This window comes from Odontesthes bonariensis, chromosome 11, assembly GCF_027942865.1.
Source record: "Odontesthes bonariensis isolate fOdoBon6 chromosome 11, fOdoBon6.hap1, whole genome shotgun sequence".
Lineage (NCBI taxonomy): Eukaryota > Metazoa > Chordata > Actinopteri > Atheriniformes > Atherinopsidae > Odontesthes > Odontesthes bonariensis.
In genome coordinates this window covers 18017184-18035277 of record NC_134516.1, presented here as the reverse complement: position 1 = coordinate 18035277, position 18094 = coordinate 18017184, and the positions used below count along the sequence as shown (strand labels likewise).

The 18094-nt window shown below is 40.7% G+C and overlaps 1 protein-coding gene across 1 annotated transcript; it reads right to left on the bottom strand.

Annotated features, from left to right (window-relative positions):
* Positions 1-12: 12 nt before the first annotated feature.
* On the bottom strand, positions 13-17739 carry LOC142391774 (adrenodoxin-like). Its single transcript, XM_075477834.1, has 4 exons — positions 17220-17739; positions 4019-4143; positions 3783-3912; positions 13-661 (listed from the first exon to the last, which is right to left on the bottom strand). The coding sequence occupies exons 1-4, from the start codon at positions 17342-17344 to the stop codon at positions 553-555; spliced, it is 489 nt and encodes a 162-aa protein (XP_075333949.1). The 5' UTR covers positions 17345-17739; the 3' UTR covers positions 13-552.
* Positions 17740-18094: the final 355 nt, after the last annotated feature.

Sequence of the window (18094 nt, the reverse complement as noted above, 5' to 3'; positions counted from 1 at the left end):
GTCTAAACGCCATTAGAAAGGTGAAATTTTTACTTTATTTCTTACTCTATACACAGGTGTGCTGCAGCTATGTACAATCACATGATAAAACGGTTACATGGAGGATTCGAATACATGTTTTGTTAAATAAAAATATATATTGGGGGACATTTAGGATCAGACTAATCTTTAAGGCCTGGTTGCTGCTTTAAGCAGCAGATATGAGTAAATGACAGTCAGACAAGGGATCCATCTGCTGGTTGAATCAAGGCTTAATACATCAATCGTGACATTTTGACAGTGATTCAAACACAAGATTATATGAAATCATTAGTTTATCATAGCTAGACAGCAGTTTATAACTCATAAATACTTTATGATTCTACACTATGGTGACAAGGCTTTGTAAACCGCTGCTAACAGTAAAGTCTTGCTTTTATAAAAAAAAAAAGGAGGACAGTTCAGTGGGAGCCCACAGCAGCACCGGCAGATTTCCACCTACCACCGTGCACACGTCTGACCGGGCACACCCACACTGTCTACATCCATGTTTCTGAGCCGCCGGGCTCCGGCTCAAGAGGAGCCGTCTTTGCTTTGCCGGATGTCGGCGACGCTCTCCGGGACCCTGGCGACCATGCCCTCCAGAGACTTGGTCAGGCAGATCTGGCAACCGAGACGGGATCTGGGGCGGGGAGAAAGACCCAAAACCTTTATATTTACAGGAAACACAGACAGGAAAAATAAGTGAAAACAAATGTGAGTTTTAAAGGGAGCCCGACGAACATCTAAAGGAAACTTGATGCACAGTTTGGGCCCGATCCCTCAGGGGACCAGCAGACCTGAGGGAAAAGGAGTGAAAGCGAAGCCCGACTAAAAGCAGGAATCAGCTTTTCACAGTCTGGTGTCAGAGCTTTGCTGCCTGCCCACAGTAAAAGAAGCTTTTCTGAGGAGCCGATTCACTTGTTAAATTTAAAACAAACTGTCTGTAATCGCTCCTGAATCTGTAAAGAGAGCTTTTTATACAGGACTCCAGAGAACCGAGGTCAAAAGGGGATTTAAGAGCATCAGAGGACCAAACCAAATAACTTCAAGTGAAATGACAAATCAATTTAGCATCTATTAGCATTAGCAATTAGCATCTACAGACCCGTTTTACCTGCTTCATAAAGTTGCCAAAACAGAAAAATACACTCATTAAATAACTGTTCTGTTACCACAGACGTTAACGTTTGGACAGAAATGAGGGTTCCTCATGATTAAAGGGGAACTCCGGGGCATTTGAAGTGCAATCCCATTGCTAGAGGTTGTCAAATACTGACAGTAGGACACAGACTGGTGCAAATCGGCGCTCCCTGTGCGGCGATTGCACTGTTTGCGCAGCCTACCATGCTAGCCAAATACGTGGTGGCCAAGGGGCAAATAATAAACCTTCCACGTAAAACAACAACTTGCACACTGCAGAAACGTCACACCACTTTATAAACCATCCGACAATAAAGTCACAAGCCTTACCATCAAAACCATATGCATGGTTCTCACATTACTGGCATGGGGACGTTACAAAACAACTTTATAAACAGCATGTCACTTACCGGTTGTCGGTATGCGCGCGCATGTGAAAGCCCAAAACAGTCAATGGACGATACTCCCATATACAAAGCAATTATCTTCTCTAGAAAAACTGCGTTCAAGTATTTCAAACATTACAACAATATTACTGGGCATGTATTGATTGCCCCTTGGCCACCACGTATTTGGCTAGCATGACAGGCTGCGCAAACAGTGCAATCGCTTCACAGGGAGCGCCGATTTGCACCAGTCTGTAACCTACTGTCAGTATTCGACAACCTCTAGCAATGGGATTGCGCTTCAAATGCCCCGGAGTTCCCCTTTAAATGTAGTTCAGAGCAAAGTCTTGACGCTTGATCGTACTTTAAAGAGCGATCTGTCGACTAAATGAAGCTAACGAAGACCCCAAACGACAGCGTGGCGGCACATGGACAGCTCAGAGCTATCTTTTCACACCCCTCTGGGACAGCTTTGAACAAACGGCGCAGACATTTGTAACTTTGGGAAATCATCTGACTTGTGAACCAGAGGATCAGGATAGAGATTCACAATCTACCAAAACTTTAATAATAAACTTCATTTGAACACATCTGGTGCAAACTGTTTCTGAGCCCTTAAAGGGACACTATGTAATTTCTTCCCCCATCTAGTGGTGCAATTTTATTTTGCAAAGTTGAATGAATTTGCTCTCTAGCGCCTCACGTTTTCAAATGTGCGCTGCAACTTCTTGAACTACGGCAAGCGGAATGTGTCAAGATTCAAGAAGCTATAGCTTCAGACTCAAGGTCCATACAAACAAAAAGAAATCAAGACACACAGTACAAAGGATTATATAACACACATACAACAACACTATAAATACAGATGACAGATAACATGTCAGATAACATAACATCTCCTTTGGTGTGCAAGCAATGCAATTAGTCATATTCCGGGAGTTACCGGAAGTGACGTCGACGCAGCGTTAGCATTAGCCTGCGTTAGCAATAGGAGCATTAGCAGCGGTAAATAAACTCCCGGTAAACTTACAAACTTTCTAATGCCTCGTTTTGTGAGTTAAGAGCCTATTGTGTACTACGGCAGAAGTTTGGTAACAATCAATGCATTATTAGTGGGATCATTTACGAGATAAAATCTATTTGGCTTTTTTTTTTTTTTTTTAAACTTTATTAGTAAATCAACAAAATAACAGTTTACAAATGTGAGCATAACGCCAAAAAGAAGATATCCAGGGGGAGCATAGGAATAATAATAAAAAGAAGAAGATGATGCACTTACAAAAAGAAAGCTAATGAACACAAAGACATATGTGCCAAGGAATAAAATCTATTTAGCATTAGCGGCTGTAATAAGCCATTTGGCGGAAATGACGTCACAATGACGTCATTTCTGCTTGTAGGCCTGGTGGGGAAATCGCGATTCGAAGTGCTTTATGTCCCTCTCGGCACTTCGTCATTTTTCATAGACCGGAAGGACATGGCAGCCTCCATAGAGCTTACCTGCTCTATGTAGATACAGACAAGTTATTCTTCACTCAGGAGGATAAGGGAGATTTTTGACAGAGATCATTTTACACCAATGAGGACTAACTTATGAATGAATATGTTGATTTGAGCTAATAAATGACTTAATTTATTACATAGTGTCCCTTTAAGAAGCCAACAAGCTCCGCCTCCTTTAATCTTCAGCCTGCGATGTGCAGCCAGCAGGCCCTGATCACATGACCTCAGGGACCTAAAGGATATAAAAGTTCTCTGGAAAGTGGAAAGTTACCCCAAAGGTTCCTGATAGAAGAAATAAGGGAGAAGAATAAGAGTTTCCATCACCTGAGACAGAAATCTTCTGTTTTGTCTTCATTAAGTTGGAGAAAAATCCAGAATCTATGCTGGATCTGTGTCTTAGAAACATCTTGGGGCTTAAAATACATGCAACTGAACATCATCTGCAGAGCAGTGAGATGACAAGTCCTAAAAGGGGCTCAAACTGTGCAAAAGAGGGAGCATATATATCAGAAATAAGAGGTTTGTTTGTAACTCCTCACATCTATCCTCATCTGTTCATGAGGTTATTCCTCCTGTTCTTCCCACCCACATGGATAAAGTTCAGGGTTCTGATAAAAGATGAGTTAATCTGGTTGTTTGTCATCATGTAAATCTACATAAAGTTTCCAAACCCCAACAAAGAGCTGCTTAGAAGGTCCGGTTTTATCCGTTAATGTGTGTGCGGTCCCTTACGTGTCCGTGAGGCCGTAGGCCAAGTCCAGCATGTCCATCTCCTCGTCCGTGACTGGCCCCAGCTTCTTGTACACGTCCTCATCGAAGATGAGATGGCACGTGGAGCACGCCAGCGTTCCCTCACACGCTCCTGCATCGCACACACACACACACACACACACACACACAAACACTTTCACGTTCAGTTCAGCCACACACAGAGCAGGTCCAGACCTGTGCTGCTCGCGTTCACATACCAAAGCCGTCAAAGTCGAGGTCTTCGTTGATGACCACGTCTAACAGCGAGTCTCCAGGTGCGCCCTTCACTGCGATCTTCTCCCCATCTCGGTTAACGAAGTTAACCGTCACCTTATTGTCTGACCTGAAACACACAAACACGCAGTTTAACGGATAAAAACCTGAAGTAATGACCACAGAAACGGAGCCCTGAGTGGCTCTAATGATGAGCTGTGACCACTAGGGAGCGATGACGCTGGCTGCTCACAGTCAGATCACAGGAAAGACATCTTCAGCTGCTCTTTGGATCGGAAACGGACGACTTGAATTGGACGGGTCGTCACACCTGTGCTGTCAATGCTCCTTTCAATGTGGACTTTCACAGCCTGAATGATCAGTCACAGTTGTAGTTTCTATTTCCTCTAGTAATAAAACCAACGACGATGTCATTCTAAACTTCTGTTTTTCTTCTTCTCTAAATGATGGAAAGTCTTGTCTATTTCAGCTCTGTCCAACGCAGCTGCTCTTTATAATTTTAACCTTTAAATTCAAACTCAAAGCAGCATTTAGCTCAGACACCGGCCCATGAAGAATCAAATCAAATTTATTTGTATAGCACATTTCATGTACAAACAGTTCAAAGTGCTTTACATAAAATAAAAGCATTGCAGCAGGGAGTGTAAGAAGCATTAAAAATACATAAAAGAATATAAAGAGAAACAAATAAAAATAATTTAAATGAATTTAAAAACAAGCAACAGTCTAGATAAGTTAAAAGATATTTCATGCATAGACACATGAGAACAGAAATGTCTTTAACCTGGATTTAAAAATGTCTACATTTGGTGAAAGTTTAATCTCCACTGGCAGTTTGTTCCACTTGTTTGCAGCATAACAGCTAAATGCTGCTTCTCCATGTTTAGTCTGGACTCTGGACTGGACCAGCTGACCTGAGTCCTTGGATCTAAGAGCTCTGCTGGCTTTATATTCTCTGAACATATCACAGATTTATTTTGGGTCTAAACCATTCTGGGATTTGTAAACCATCAGCAGGCTTTTAAAATCTATTCTGTGACTGACTGGAAGCCAGAGTAAAGATTTTAAAGCAGCTATGATGTGTTCAGATCTCTTAGTCCGGGTTAAAACTCTAGCAGCAGCGTTCTGGATGAGCTGCAGATGTTTAATGCTCTTTTTGGGAAGTCCAGTTAAAAGAGCGTTACAGTAATCGAGTCTACTGGAGATGAATGCATGGATGAGTTTCTCCTGGTCTTTTTGGGAGAGCAAACCTTTAAATCTGTTGATGTTTCTGAGATGGTAAAAAGCTGCCTTGGTGACAGCTTTGATGTGGCTGCTGAAAGTCAGATCTGAGTCTATCAACACTCAGAGGTTACGAACTTGGTCAGTGATTGTAAGGTCCCGAGTCCCAAGATATTTACCAACGCTGACCCTCTTCTCTTTGCTCCCAAACAGAATGATCTCAGTTTTGTCTTAATTTAATAGTAGAACATTCTCTCTCATCCAGGTGTTTATTTCCTCCAGACACTGACACAGTACGTCAGCTGGGCTGCAGTCGTCCGGTGACAGAGACACATAAAGTTGTGTATCATCTGCATTACTGTGATAATTAATGTTAAAGTTCTGCAATATCTGACCCAAAGGGAGCATATATAAGTTAAACAGAAGAGGGCCAAGAATTGACCCCTGGGGGACTCCACAAGCCATGGCCACTCGCTCAGATTCATAGCTGCCAACAGTAACAAAATAACTCCGGCCTTCTAAGTAGGACCTGAACCAGTTAAGGACCGCTCCAGAAAGTCCAACCCAGTTTTCCAGCCTGTGCAACAGGATTCTGTGATCTACAGTATCAAACGCAGCGCTGAGGTCCAACAGAACCAGGACTGAAACATTACCAGAATCAGTATTCAACCTAATGTCGTTTAACACTTTGACCAGAGCTGTTTCAGTGCTGTGATGACGTCTGAAGCCTGATTGAAACTTATCAAGACTTCCACTTTCATTCAGAAAGTCGTTGAGCTGGTTAAATACAACTTTCTCAATAATCTTGGATATAAAAGAGAGGTTAGAGACAGGTCTGTAGTTGTTCATCATAGAGGCATCTAGAGTTCTCTTCTTTAGGAGTGGCTTAATGGCAGCTGTCTTTAGTGACTTGGGAAAAATGCCTGATGTCAGTGAGCTGTTAACTATTTGTAGGAGATCGCTTTCTGCTGAGGTAAAAACAGTTTTTAAAAAGTCGGATGGTATTATGTCCAGAGTGCAAGTGGTTGATTTCAGATGCCGAACTGTTTCCTCTAGGATTTTTAAATCTACAATATTAAATTGTGACATAACGTCAGAGTTATTTCTAGGTTTTAGACACAGATTAGTTTTCTTGTTTTGTGTTGCGTGAATGTTTTGTCTAATTGTTTTGATTTTTTGGCTAAAAAAGTTGGCAAATTCGTTGCATTTCTCAGTGGAGAGGAGGTCTGGGTTTGACTGTTTAGGAGGATTTGTGAGTTTTTCAACCATAGCAAACAGAGTTCGATGATTGTTGACATTCTTATTAATGATTTCAGATAAATGCAGCTGTCTGGCGTGGCACAGCTCATTGTTATAACTATGCAGGCTTTCTTTGTACAGCTCATAGTGAATCTGAAGCTTTGTTTTCTCCATTTACGTTCAGCTTTCCTGCATTCTCTTTTCAGGTGTTTCTCCATGGAGTTTTCTGTTTGATCAAGGTGCTCTTGATTCTTATCGGTGCAACAGCTTCCATTACATTAAAAATTTTCAAGTTAAAATGATCCAACATTCCTTCAACCGACTCTGCGCTCATTGTTGGTAACATAGCTATGGCCTCCCTAAACTGACCACTTGTGTTCTCATTAATGTACTTCTTCTTAACTGAGAAGCTGGTTGTTTGAACATTTTGAGTAATATGTAAATCAAATAAAATACAAAAATGGTCAGACAAGGCCAAATCAATAACCACAACAGAAGAAATATCAACCCCTTTAGAAGGTGGGTAGGTTCTGTTACATGTTGCCACAAACCAAACATGTCCAGCACAGCCGTGGGAACTAGGGGTGCATTGCGAGATGGTGGGGAGCTAACAAAAATATATTTCATGAAAACCTATTGTACAGTCTCCTCCGATCGGGATTTGAACACGCGTCTCAAAACACAAACGTTCCGACTCAAGCAACGGAAGCACGTCTCTTACCAACTGAGCCACTGCTCCAGTCTACCGTTACAAAGTTGCTATTGACATCTGCAGCTACTCCGTAATGCGAGACAGCGCGGTTTACTTATGTAGCCGATGCTTAGACTCGACTGTTCTCTGCTAGGTTGCATCCATTACAAATGCATCGATAAACATATTCTTTTCTATATTGGTGACATTGGACCCACGTCCCACACGCACGCGAGTCCTGCTCCTGCGTGTAGGCTCATTCCATGAGGAGGCTGAGAAAAAGACGTGGTTTATGATATTATGGCACCTCTGGTTTAATGTCCACTGTCTGTCTGTCTGTGCTCGTCATCCACAGAGACCCTCGATGGAGGTGTGGCCAATAAGTTCAGCCCAGCAACATTCTGTTCTCTATATAGCCTAATTTTTTTTAAATGCTGTTAAGCCAGCTGCCGCCGAGCAGTAATGTACGCATAATTATTTTTTTTTTAGTTATTTTCGACGATGCTGTTATTGCAGCTACCACCGCGCAGCATGTAGTTAATTCTTAATTAGTTCTGTTAGTGATTACTTTCGACTGATGCTGTGTGAGCTGACGTGGGACACATCACACACGAGTTCAGTAGGCCTAATGTATAGGCTACCCTTGTTGCCATGATTTTTTAGTGCTTTAATAAAATGCAATATTTTACCAGTTGATGAGGCTGCATACTTTTTTTTGGAATGGTATGGGTGTTTGCGTTGACCATAACGAGGGCGAAAAAGCCGCCACTGACCTAAACTGTGTGTTCAGGACACGATTAAACACAATGTAACAACAGGAACTTAAACAACGTTCTAATATAATTAAAGCTTGCAACAATGTTGCGAAATATGAGCCCTTTACACACGAGCACGGGTAGAGTTCCACGGTCAGATTGCAGGAAAGGCTCCGTATTTTGCTCATTAAAATATTTCATTGGAGATATATACAGCTATTTATTGTATTTACATAATATTCTACAAGTTTGCGGCCGCGACCCACAGTTTGAGTGTAGCACAGTTTAGAAACACCCTTTAAAATAAAACTAAGATATTCAAAAGAAGTGAATTCACCAAATGAGATATCTTTACACTGGAATGTATCTTTAAATAAGGCAGCTTCACCCCCACCTTTCCTCCCATTTCGGCATTTATCCATAAAACTAAAGTTTGGGGGAGCTGCTTCATTAAGAACAGTAGCACTTGTGCTCTCTGTTAACCATGTTTCTGTCAGAAAAAGAAAATCTAAATTGTGTGAAATGATGAAGTCATTAACTAACAGTGACTTATTGGACAGAGATCTAATATTAAGTAAGGCTAGCTTAGTGGAGTTTACACTGGTCTCTGTTGTATTCTGAGTTGTACGTGGTACCGATAACAGATTAGATAAATTCACCCAGCAGGTTGACTGTTTTCGATTCCTTCTTTTACTAACTAATACAGGAATCCTATTGGACCCCAGCTTGTTCTCAGAACAGCTGTCAGAAGTCGGACTTCTATAGCAGGGACCCTGAACACATCATGGCATGGTATCTTTGGTTTGAACAGTGCTATCTTTGTTTTGAACTCTGGGTGTTGTGCTGCTCCTTGAACACCCTGCACATCCCCTCGTGTCCTGCTCTGCCAGGACAGATGATGTAAGAGGAGGAGGGGGTGCCCTGCGTTTCTCGGTTGATGGTGGTCGCTGGAGTCCTGGCTGGGATAGAGACATCCTTTTGAGACCTTGGGTGATGTGGAGTAAAGGGTCTGGTGAGGGGGGAGGGCTGGGGGTTGTTTGCCTCGCTGCTGTGTCCTTCAGTCTAATCTGTACAGTCATGTTTGGGTTTGCCGTCCCAACAGCATGACGTAAGTGTGCACCAAGTAATCGACATCCAGTTCGATTGGGATGCACGCCATCAGCTCTGAAACGCTCCTTACAGTTCCAAAAGATATTAAAGTTATCAATGAACTTAATCCCATGGGCGATGCATGCATTTGACAACCATGTGTTCAGGCCAAGAAGTCTGCTGAAAAGTTCAATTCCTTTACCCACAGTAGGAATGGGGCCAGAAATGGAGACCCGGTGTGCTCCATAGTGACACAGTCTCTCAAACAGCAGAGAAAAATCCTTCTTCAGGATCTCAGAGCCAGTCTTCCTTCTCAGAATATCAAAAGACCCTGTGTGGACAATGATCCTCGTGCCATCTGGATGAGTAGACAGAATGGTCGGCAAAATATCTATCAGTTCCCTGACTGATGTATCAGAAAAAGTTATATTTTCCGTCTTTGCCATTCTGACATGCTGTGTTATAGAGTCCCCAATTAGAATGGTCTCTATTCCTTTCTGTGTGGAGGTGTGGATCGCTTCTGTAGTCCTCACCTTGGTTGTGGGATTTGGGCTTCTCCTGGTGATCTGGTTAGCCCTTGGCTGAGGTTTGGGGCCATTTCTCTTGTTTGTCTTCATGTTTGGGTTACATTCATCATCACACACTCTATTTTGAGTCAACGGATCGTATCTATTATGCAATAGAACTTCAGGTGGCGGAGTGAGTGCTGGAGATTTAGCTTTCGTGCTGGATTTACCTCTGCGACGGACAACATGAGACCAGATCCTGGCTGGGGTTGATGATTTGGGTTTGGCACCAACACTGTTCCAGTGGGAGATATCAGTCGGACCGTCCGGTTTGGAAGCTTGACCACATATTCCAGTGTCATTTGGACAGATCCAGGGAAGTGTGTCAGCCAGAGCTGCAGTGTGAGATTCCACATCAGCTGTGATCCCGTGTAGAAATATCTGAGTTAGTCCTTTGGCACATGAAGGCTCCACAGCCTGCACAGGAGCTATAATAGAGTCAATAAATTCCTCGTTGTTACGAATGTCTTGCAGCGTTTCAATCCTCTTCTCGAGCTGTGCTACCTTCGCAAAGAGTAGCTCACACTGTGTGCAGCTCACTGATGCGGCAGGGTTAGGAGACATTGTTCTGTCCGATTCTCTTTGTAAACAGGAGGGCTAATACCGTTTACAAATATACAATTAAAAGAAAAAGAATAAAAGAATAAAATTATATCCAAGACTTGTGGAAAGAAGTAGAATGATTTAAAAGCAAATAAAGCAATAAGCAGCAGGAGGAAGCAGAGACACGTCTGCACTCTTCAGAAGCAGGAAGAAGAAGACGTGGACCAAATCAACATTATATTAGGTTTAATTTGCTCAAACGGGCTATTTTCTGTGATAAATACCAACTTAAATTAAAAAAAAAAATGTTCCATCAAAGGTTAAAGCAGCTCATGGCTCACTGGTGCTGCTTTAACAGCAAAAACTGGTTTGATTCGCTAGATTAAAGAGATATGACAGATTATCCTTATTTATTAACAAATAATAATTAAATTCAACACAGCTTTGGATGTTTAGTCCAATTATTCAGATACATACATAAAGATAGAAAATAAAAATGAAACAAGCAAATAAAATAATAAATAATGAAAGAAAAAGAAAAGAATTTGAAAAAAAGAAAAAAAAAAATCAAAATACAGAAAAATCAGAAAAATAATTGAACAAGTGAATAAAGAAATAAAAAAAAGAAACAATCTGAAACAAAAGTTTGTTTTCTTTATTTTTTCATTTTGAGGAAACAAAAATCAGAAAAAAAGAGTTTTGTTTAATTAAACTTGTAATCTGAGAGCGATATGAGCCGATTCAGAAGTTTATTCTGCAGATAATAAACCTGCAGCTCTTCCAAACTTCTGATGAACCTGAACCGGTCGTCTTTCAGTTCCCATGTTTACGTTTCCCTGAGCAGGACAGTGAACGCCTCACTGACATTTTTCACTTTGGATGAAAATCTTAAATAACTCAGCTGCTCTCCTGCACTGACATCCGAATTACAGCTAGTATAAATGTGTGAAAGTAGGAGCTCAATTTAACTTCTGATCCAAGGAAACTGACGTAAGAAGCATCTATATAACTAAAATATGGGTTTAACATGTTTGAATGAAACAATTATTGAGGTGATCGTTTATTCTGTCGATTCTTCCACCGTTTTACTGAGTGTTTGGAAAATAAAAATACTTAAATGAATAAAATCAGTAAAATGATAAAGATGAATCCTGTCTGTGCTGCTTTTTTTTATTTTTTAAATGAAACTGAATTCCTAATAAAGCTTCTCCGTGTTTGTTTGGGTCAGACCTGAAATAACAAGTTAAAACGTAAAACTTAGACTAGAAAAATAAAACTAACTTACGGTTGCCTAAAGCAATCTCAGCATTAACTAACATCGGTTCTATCAATGGTTTTGTCCTCGCTCAGACGGACTTTAAAAAGTGGTCGGAGCTCAGACTCAAATATATGGGCTACTAACTTCTCAGGTGGGGATTTCAAATCATTTCAATATTTATGAGAGGAATTCCCAAACACTCCCCAACACACTTTTTCAGATGCAGATACCTTTCAGAGGCATAGAGAGTGGTCAAAAATCCTCGAAAAAAATCCAGCCCGATTGAAGAATTCTTCATAAAATTACAAATTGATTGTGGAAATCATCGGCCGTTTTTACAAAATATTTGTAGTATTTCTTGCGAAACTCTTCAGATTAAAGACAAATGGGCGCTGTCATAGCAAAACGAATGGGAGGAGATATGTCCAGAAGCACATCAAGTAACTAACATCCATCCAAAAGTCTGGTTGCGGGGGGGCTGGAGGGGATAGGTCCCAGCGGTCATCGGGCGACAGGTCGCCAAGTCCATCACAGGGACACACAGATACAAACGGAAGAAACAAAAACACACACACACACACAAACTAAGGACAATTTTAAAGTCACCACTTAACCTAACATGCATGTTTTTGGACAGTGGGAGGAAGCTGGAGTACCCGGAGAGAACATGCAAACTCAACAATTTAGGCCCAATTTCTCCAACACGATCAACACACGTTGCTTTAAAACAGGAGGAATGGAAAAAGTCACTTTAGCCTCAGCTAACGTCCACCTGAGCTACCAAACATACCGATTTAGATTACAACGCCAACATGAACCCTGACTCTGGACCACAAGTGTAACCTGAAGCTTTCTGTTGAGTCTTTTACAACAAACACAATCAACAGTGGTTTTTTCTGGTCAGCTCCCAAACTTCAGACATTTTATTGGTCTTTTTCTCCCGTTCTGCTCCTTTGGTGACGGTAAAAACAGAGCTGAACATATTTGTGTGGATTAAACAAAGCATTGAAGTAAATAATTGGCAAAGGAGTTTTTGTAATGTTTCAACACTAAACTCCAACAGATCTCTGCTAATGTCGTTTACTTCTTTTTAATAAATCCGGATCTTTATTCTTTCCCGTAACCTTGCTTCTTTTTATACGCTAATCCAACCCAGAACACTGAAAAACCGATGCCATATTTTATAAGACTACCTATAAACGGCCTTAATTCTCTTATTATAAGCAAGTTTTAGTCCCATTTCTGCTGTTAAGAACAGCAGCAACCTGTTCGACTGCCACATTATTATACTTTCACTCACTCTGTAGCTGATTTTACGTCTGATTGATGAACTTTTCCCATGAAAACCTAATAGGGCCGGTCGGTTATTTTTAACAGCACGTCAAAGGACACAGAGACTCTTACACAAAGTTGTGTTACTGTTGCTTAATCTGGCCTGTGAATGTAAACAGACCAAAGAAACAGCACATCAGTAAATTAATGCCCTTATCACAAAGTGGATTCAGTGTTTCCCATACATTGAGGAAACTATGGCGGCCCGCCATAGCTTCCTTTTCGCCGCCATAGTTTCCGAATCCCAATCGTTTGAAACACAGCGTTTTTTTTTTTTTTTGAAACACAGCGATTTCCTCGAAAACCAACCAATATGACTATACAACAGGTGAATTAGTAATTAAACATGTCCTCAGGGCCGGCCCGAGGCATAAGCAAACTATGCGGTGGCTTGGGGCCCCCAAACTTTCATGGGGGCCCCCCGAGAGGACTCCCTACAGGGTGAGCACCGACCGCGATGAAGAACGCCATCTGTATCTGACTTTTCAGTGACCTATATTTTTCAACCGAGTGATTCATCCTGTCTACACAATCTTTGTTTTCCCCCGTGCTCTGCGTACCGGTCACGTGACCGTAGCCAGCCAATTAGCTGGCTATATTACCGTCAGTCAGGAAGTGCCGGGAAATACGAGAGAAGCCTTGATTCGTTTGCTGCAGGTACGGCTATTAACTTGTTTTACTTTGTTCTTCGCCTTTATTGAGCACTGATCTCTTATACTATGCATTACCTAATCGTAGGAGCCGAGTTACCATGTCCCAAAGTGCTATATAGGAGTGTTGGTTTAACAAAACGCATGGAATTGGTAAGCTTTGCATTTGTTTGCATCTTAGTTTAGCATTAGCCGCTCCCTGTGTTTTAATGGGTCCGGTTAGCATTGTTAACACTTATGCCAACTTTCTACACTTGTTTTGCACTTATTATGATCTAAACTTAATCCCGATCATGTTGATTTGGACAATACATCGATTTAATACTGTTTAACTATTTCTAGGTACATCGTGGCATTTTTAGCCTTAACATTGTGTCATATTGACTGTTTCCAAGCATTAGCACTTTAGATGCTGTCTGCTATCAAACTTTTAAATGTATTGAATGTGTATTAGCACTATGCACTTTCTAATTGAATGTAAATTATTTTATTAAGCATTTAGACAATGTCTTAATTTAATGCAGAATCTTATGTGCAATAGTAATTTATACAAATTATTTATTACATTATGACTTGTATATTGACTAACTTTATTTTGTGTACACATGGATTGATTATGATAGATTACAAGTTATTTATTATTGTAATTTATATATAGACAGACTATTTGTATTGAGTGGTCCTGTTTCTATTATACAGACCAGGTCCCTGATGGCGAGCTAAACGAAACCTGAACTAGCCTCTGAGCTCAACCGACTTGCACCTACCTCCATGGGCTGGTAGGAGGCTCTTGCAGCAAACTTGTCCCCTCTCACACCTTACACTCCGTTCTACAGCCCCAACACACAAACACACACTTCCCTCACGAACCCTTCCCTTGATTTTGGGGCTTGTATGAACAGTTTTGCTCATTCAGAGCTGTGCAAAGGCTGGACTTTTTGGCATGTGGTTTCACGCCACAGCCACATGTTGTTGAACATTTACACCATTATTTCATTCGCAACTATATGTTGGATCTTGTTTTGTCTAGTGAACTGATTATCTATCCCGAATGGCCATTTCATTCATTTATGCAATTATTCTAAATGTTTAATGTTGTTTTGTCTCAATACATGGTACCTTTTTATTTTGCAACCCATCTCCAGTCTCCGTCTCCTCTCTCCTAGAGTAGAATCTAACCTTCTGATACTAGCCATACGTTATTAATACAATACATATTTTACTAGCGTATATGCTACACATAGTTTTCAGAAAAGCATTGTTCATTGCACTTGTTAAAATGCTGTTCTGTTGTACAACTCGATTGATTTTGTGACATTATCTTATCTATTTGTTTTAAGCATTTTATTTATTTATTTTTATTTGAACTATTATTATGCAACTAGACAATGTCAATGTCATTTGGTTTATTTAAGTTGTGAGAAATTGCACATTTTGCACATTTGTTGTGAATTTAAAAGAAATTAAACGGGTAAACTTTTAAATACAGTGTCTTGTCTGCTGATTTTTACTTTCAAATGGTGAAATTAATATGCCACGCATGTTCACTCCAGTGTACATTTTTGTTTTAGTTCAATCCACAAGTAAGATTAAAACCAGTCAGAATGACACTGGTATGTTTTAAGCAATGAAGCATAAGGCATTATGCATGAAGCATTATGGTAATGAAAGTGGATATGTTACACGCATTGTGTAGTCTATAGGATGATGACACATCTGATATGGGGGGCCCCCCTAATGAAATTTTGCTTAGGGCCCCATAAAGGCTTGGGCCGGCCCTGCATGTCCTAAAGTGTGCAATGTCAGAGTTTTGAAGTTTAGTGGCAAAAAGGTTTATGTGTTATTAGTCGCTGTCGGGGCGATTGACACACGTTATATATCAGTGGGTGCGCGTGCAAAAAGGTCAGCTGTAATCATCGGGATTTCGTTGACAACATTTTTTTGACCTATTTATATTATGAGAAATAATGTGAAATTTGAGCAATGACGAGTACACTAGTATGTTGTCCGGTATGTTGCATAAAAAAAATAGTATAGTTTCTGTTTAAGTTCTGTTCAAGTTTCCAGGTGTTTCATCCGTCCCGCATGTGTTTCAACCGTCCTGACTAGGCGGAGCGGGGTGAAGTTGGTTTTATATTCGATATTCGCCTATTTTCCGGCTTTGTAATTGTAATAGCGTCACGAAAACCGCACCAATTGGCCTCAGGATGGTATTAACATTTACAGAAAACTAAGACTAACATACCACAGGCTTTATCAACTCACCAAAGTAAGCAAGTCTGGCGAAAGATCAGAGTAACCGCGCCGAATATACTTCTAAGTGAACTACGGCAGCCGGAGCGCTTAGGGACCGTCGCAAAAGTGCAACGCCTTTTTTTGTTCTCACTGGATATTCAACCAATGAACACCAAACCAATTCGGATGGGTTTGTGAACTCACTATAAAGCTTTCACAGTCTTTTAGTTTCCAGAAAAATCATTTTAGGTAGAACATTTACTCAGTGTGCATAGTTAATTCCATTTTAGACTTTTATTTTTGTAATAGCTCTCTTGTTTTTAAAGATATCAAAACCAAACCACTTCTGATGTGTTCCTGAACTCATTGTGTACTTCCCACACCCTTTGTTATCAAGGAAAACCTTTTCAAGTTTCTCAAAAAGGCATAAGTATTCACTGTATATGATCCATTCATATTTTTCATGAAGTTTAGTTTTAACCTGTAAATATTTTCTATTAAAATTGTTATCATTGGGTTTTAATGACAAGATGAGGTTTCCTTATAAGCCCACAAGGGTTTCTGACATCTCCAGCACACATTCCTTTTTTGTTTTTAATTTGTTGTGTTTTATTGTGTATTTTTTATATATATTTGAATGAATGTGTGCAAATCAATCGAATAAAATAAAATCTGCAGTCGCACAAATTTACGCCGCGTGAATTTACACCCCCCCCACAGTTTCCAAAAATTCTGTGGGAAACACTGAGATTCAAGAATACACTAATCTTGTTAAGTAATCTCCTTTGTTAATTTCCTTGACACCCTTTGAAAACCTGAGTGAACCCTGGTCTGACACAAACTCGCTGACCTTCTGGTAGTCTCAAAGTAATCCGCTTTAAAGAAAGATCCAGCAGACATCAGCTCCATTCTTTGCCCTCTTAACACACCGACTAACCTTAAAAAGTTTACTCTGAGTAGAAGCCATGATTCATGAAAAGGTAAAAACACAGAGAGGGTCAGAGGCAGATACGCCGGTCTGACGCAAACACACATGAACAGTGTCAACCAGTTTAAGGCCAGCTTGAAAAACCAAAACCTTCAACCTGAGCCGCAATTCAGCGGTCATTATGTAACTCCACAAGCTGTTTGGCCCTGGGGAGTCCAGCTGTGGTCAAAGCCTTGTACCTGCACGGGAAGATGGAGCACTTTATCCTTGAGATAGATGAGATGCCAGCTCCTCTGAGAGGAACTATGATAAATAAAATAAGAGACGAACCTGATAAGTTTGTCTCCACTTACATTTGTCTTTTTTCGGGAAGTCTTTTCAATTTAAACTTCTAAAGTACTTCCAACAAACTTTTGAGTTGTATTAAACAGTATATATATGTAAGTATTGTTTGAAGCTTTATATGAGTGTTATTTAAGCTAAAGATGCATAACTGATCCTGAAGGAGGAAGCTGTGAGGAGACATGAGGAACACTTCCTCAGTCCTGTTTTACCTGGACTCCTACAGGGAGAGTGCTGATAAGAAAGGTCATGTTAAATTATTCCTCCGTTGACTGGACTGGGGTTGAGCTCACTCTTAGCTCCGTGTTATTGTATTTTCCCCGTAAAATGACATACCTGAGTGGTTGTGTTCCCGTGGTAAAGCTCCTCTGCTCCGTCAGCCAGGACACCGCCGCCGTCCTCCGCGAATATCCTCGTAAACTAACGAAAGCGAGTCGTCTTAACGCGGTTACCAACGCCATTTCCACGTAAAGACAATAAGCTAATAAAAAAGTAGAGTGAAAAAATATGAAGATGCACTCCACTTGAAGACGAGAGGCTGGGACTTTCTGCTGCTCTCCTGCTCCTCAACCCCGAAGTTGTTTGACTGAGCACACCGAGCAGGCTAGCTGGGCTAGCTTGTTTTAGCCTGGAGGAGTCACTCTGTCACTGTCGCCTTCATTGCGTAACGTGTTACATGCGACAGCTGCTCGTGACCCCTATTCTTAATTAACTAGTTGATTGAACAGTGGACCGACAGGGCAACTTACAACCAAATGTAAGCCGATACTATCAATCCCAACTACACAGCCGAGGATAATACTGTCTATCAGCGGTCGCGAGAGGTCTCAACTGTTAATTCGCTACAAAGAAAGCAAAGCTGACGTAGCAAAACTTCCGGCTTGGTCGCCAAAATAAAAGCTTTAACAAACTAAACGTTGCGTCTTCAGGGATTTACACACTAAATTAGCCCACGTTCAATGTATTCTTTATAGGAAGAGTATTAGGGCCAGGCATAAGAAAAAAATAATAATATTTTGCCTGTCGAGATTAAAGTCGAAATGTCGAGAATAAAGTGGTCCATCATCTAATTACTTTATTCTCGACATATGTCGACTTCATTCTCGACAGGCAAAATATAAATATTTTTTCTTATGCCTGGCCCTAATACTCTTCCGTATTATAGAATGGGTAGAGGTAAGCACAAACGGTGGATTAACCTTCGCTTTATT

What these genes read in the sequence shown, in the direction of transcription:
- LOC142391774 (XM_075477834.1), bottom strand. Translation starts at nt 17,344, where the DNA reads ATGGCGTTGGTAACCGCGTTAAGACGACTCGCTTTCGTTAGTTTACGA. An exon ending in ACGGGAACACAACCACTCAG is followed by an intron (nt 4,144 to 17,219) that starts GTATGTCATTTT and finishes TGTGTGTTTCAG; the next exon opens with GTCAGACAATAAGGTGACGG. An exon ending in GCCTACGGCCTCACGGACAC is followed by an intron (nt 662 to 3,782) that starts GTAAGGGACCGC and finishes TCCCCGCCCCAG; the next exon opens with ATCCCGTCTCGGTTGCCAGA.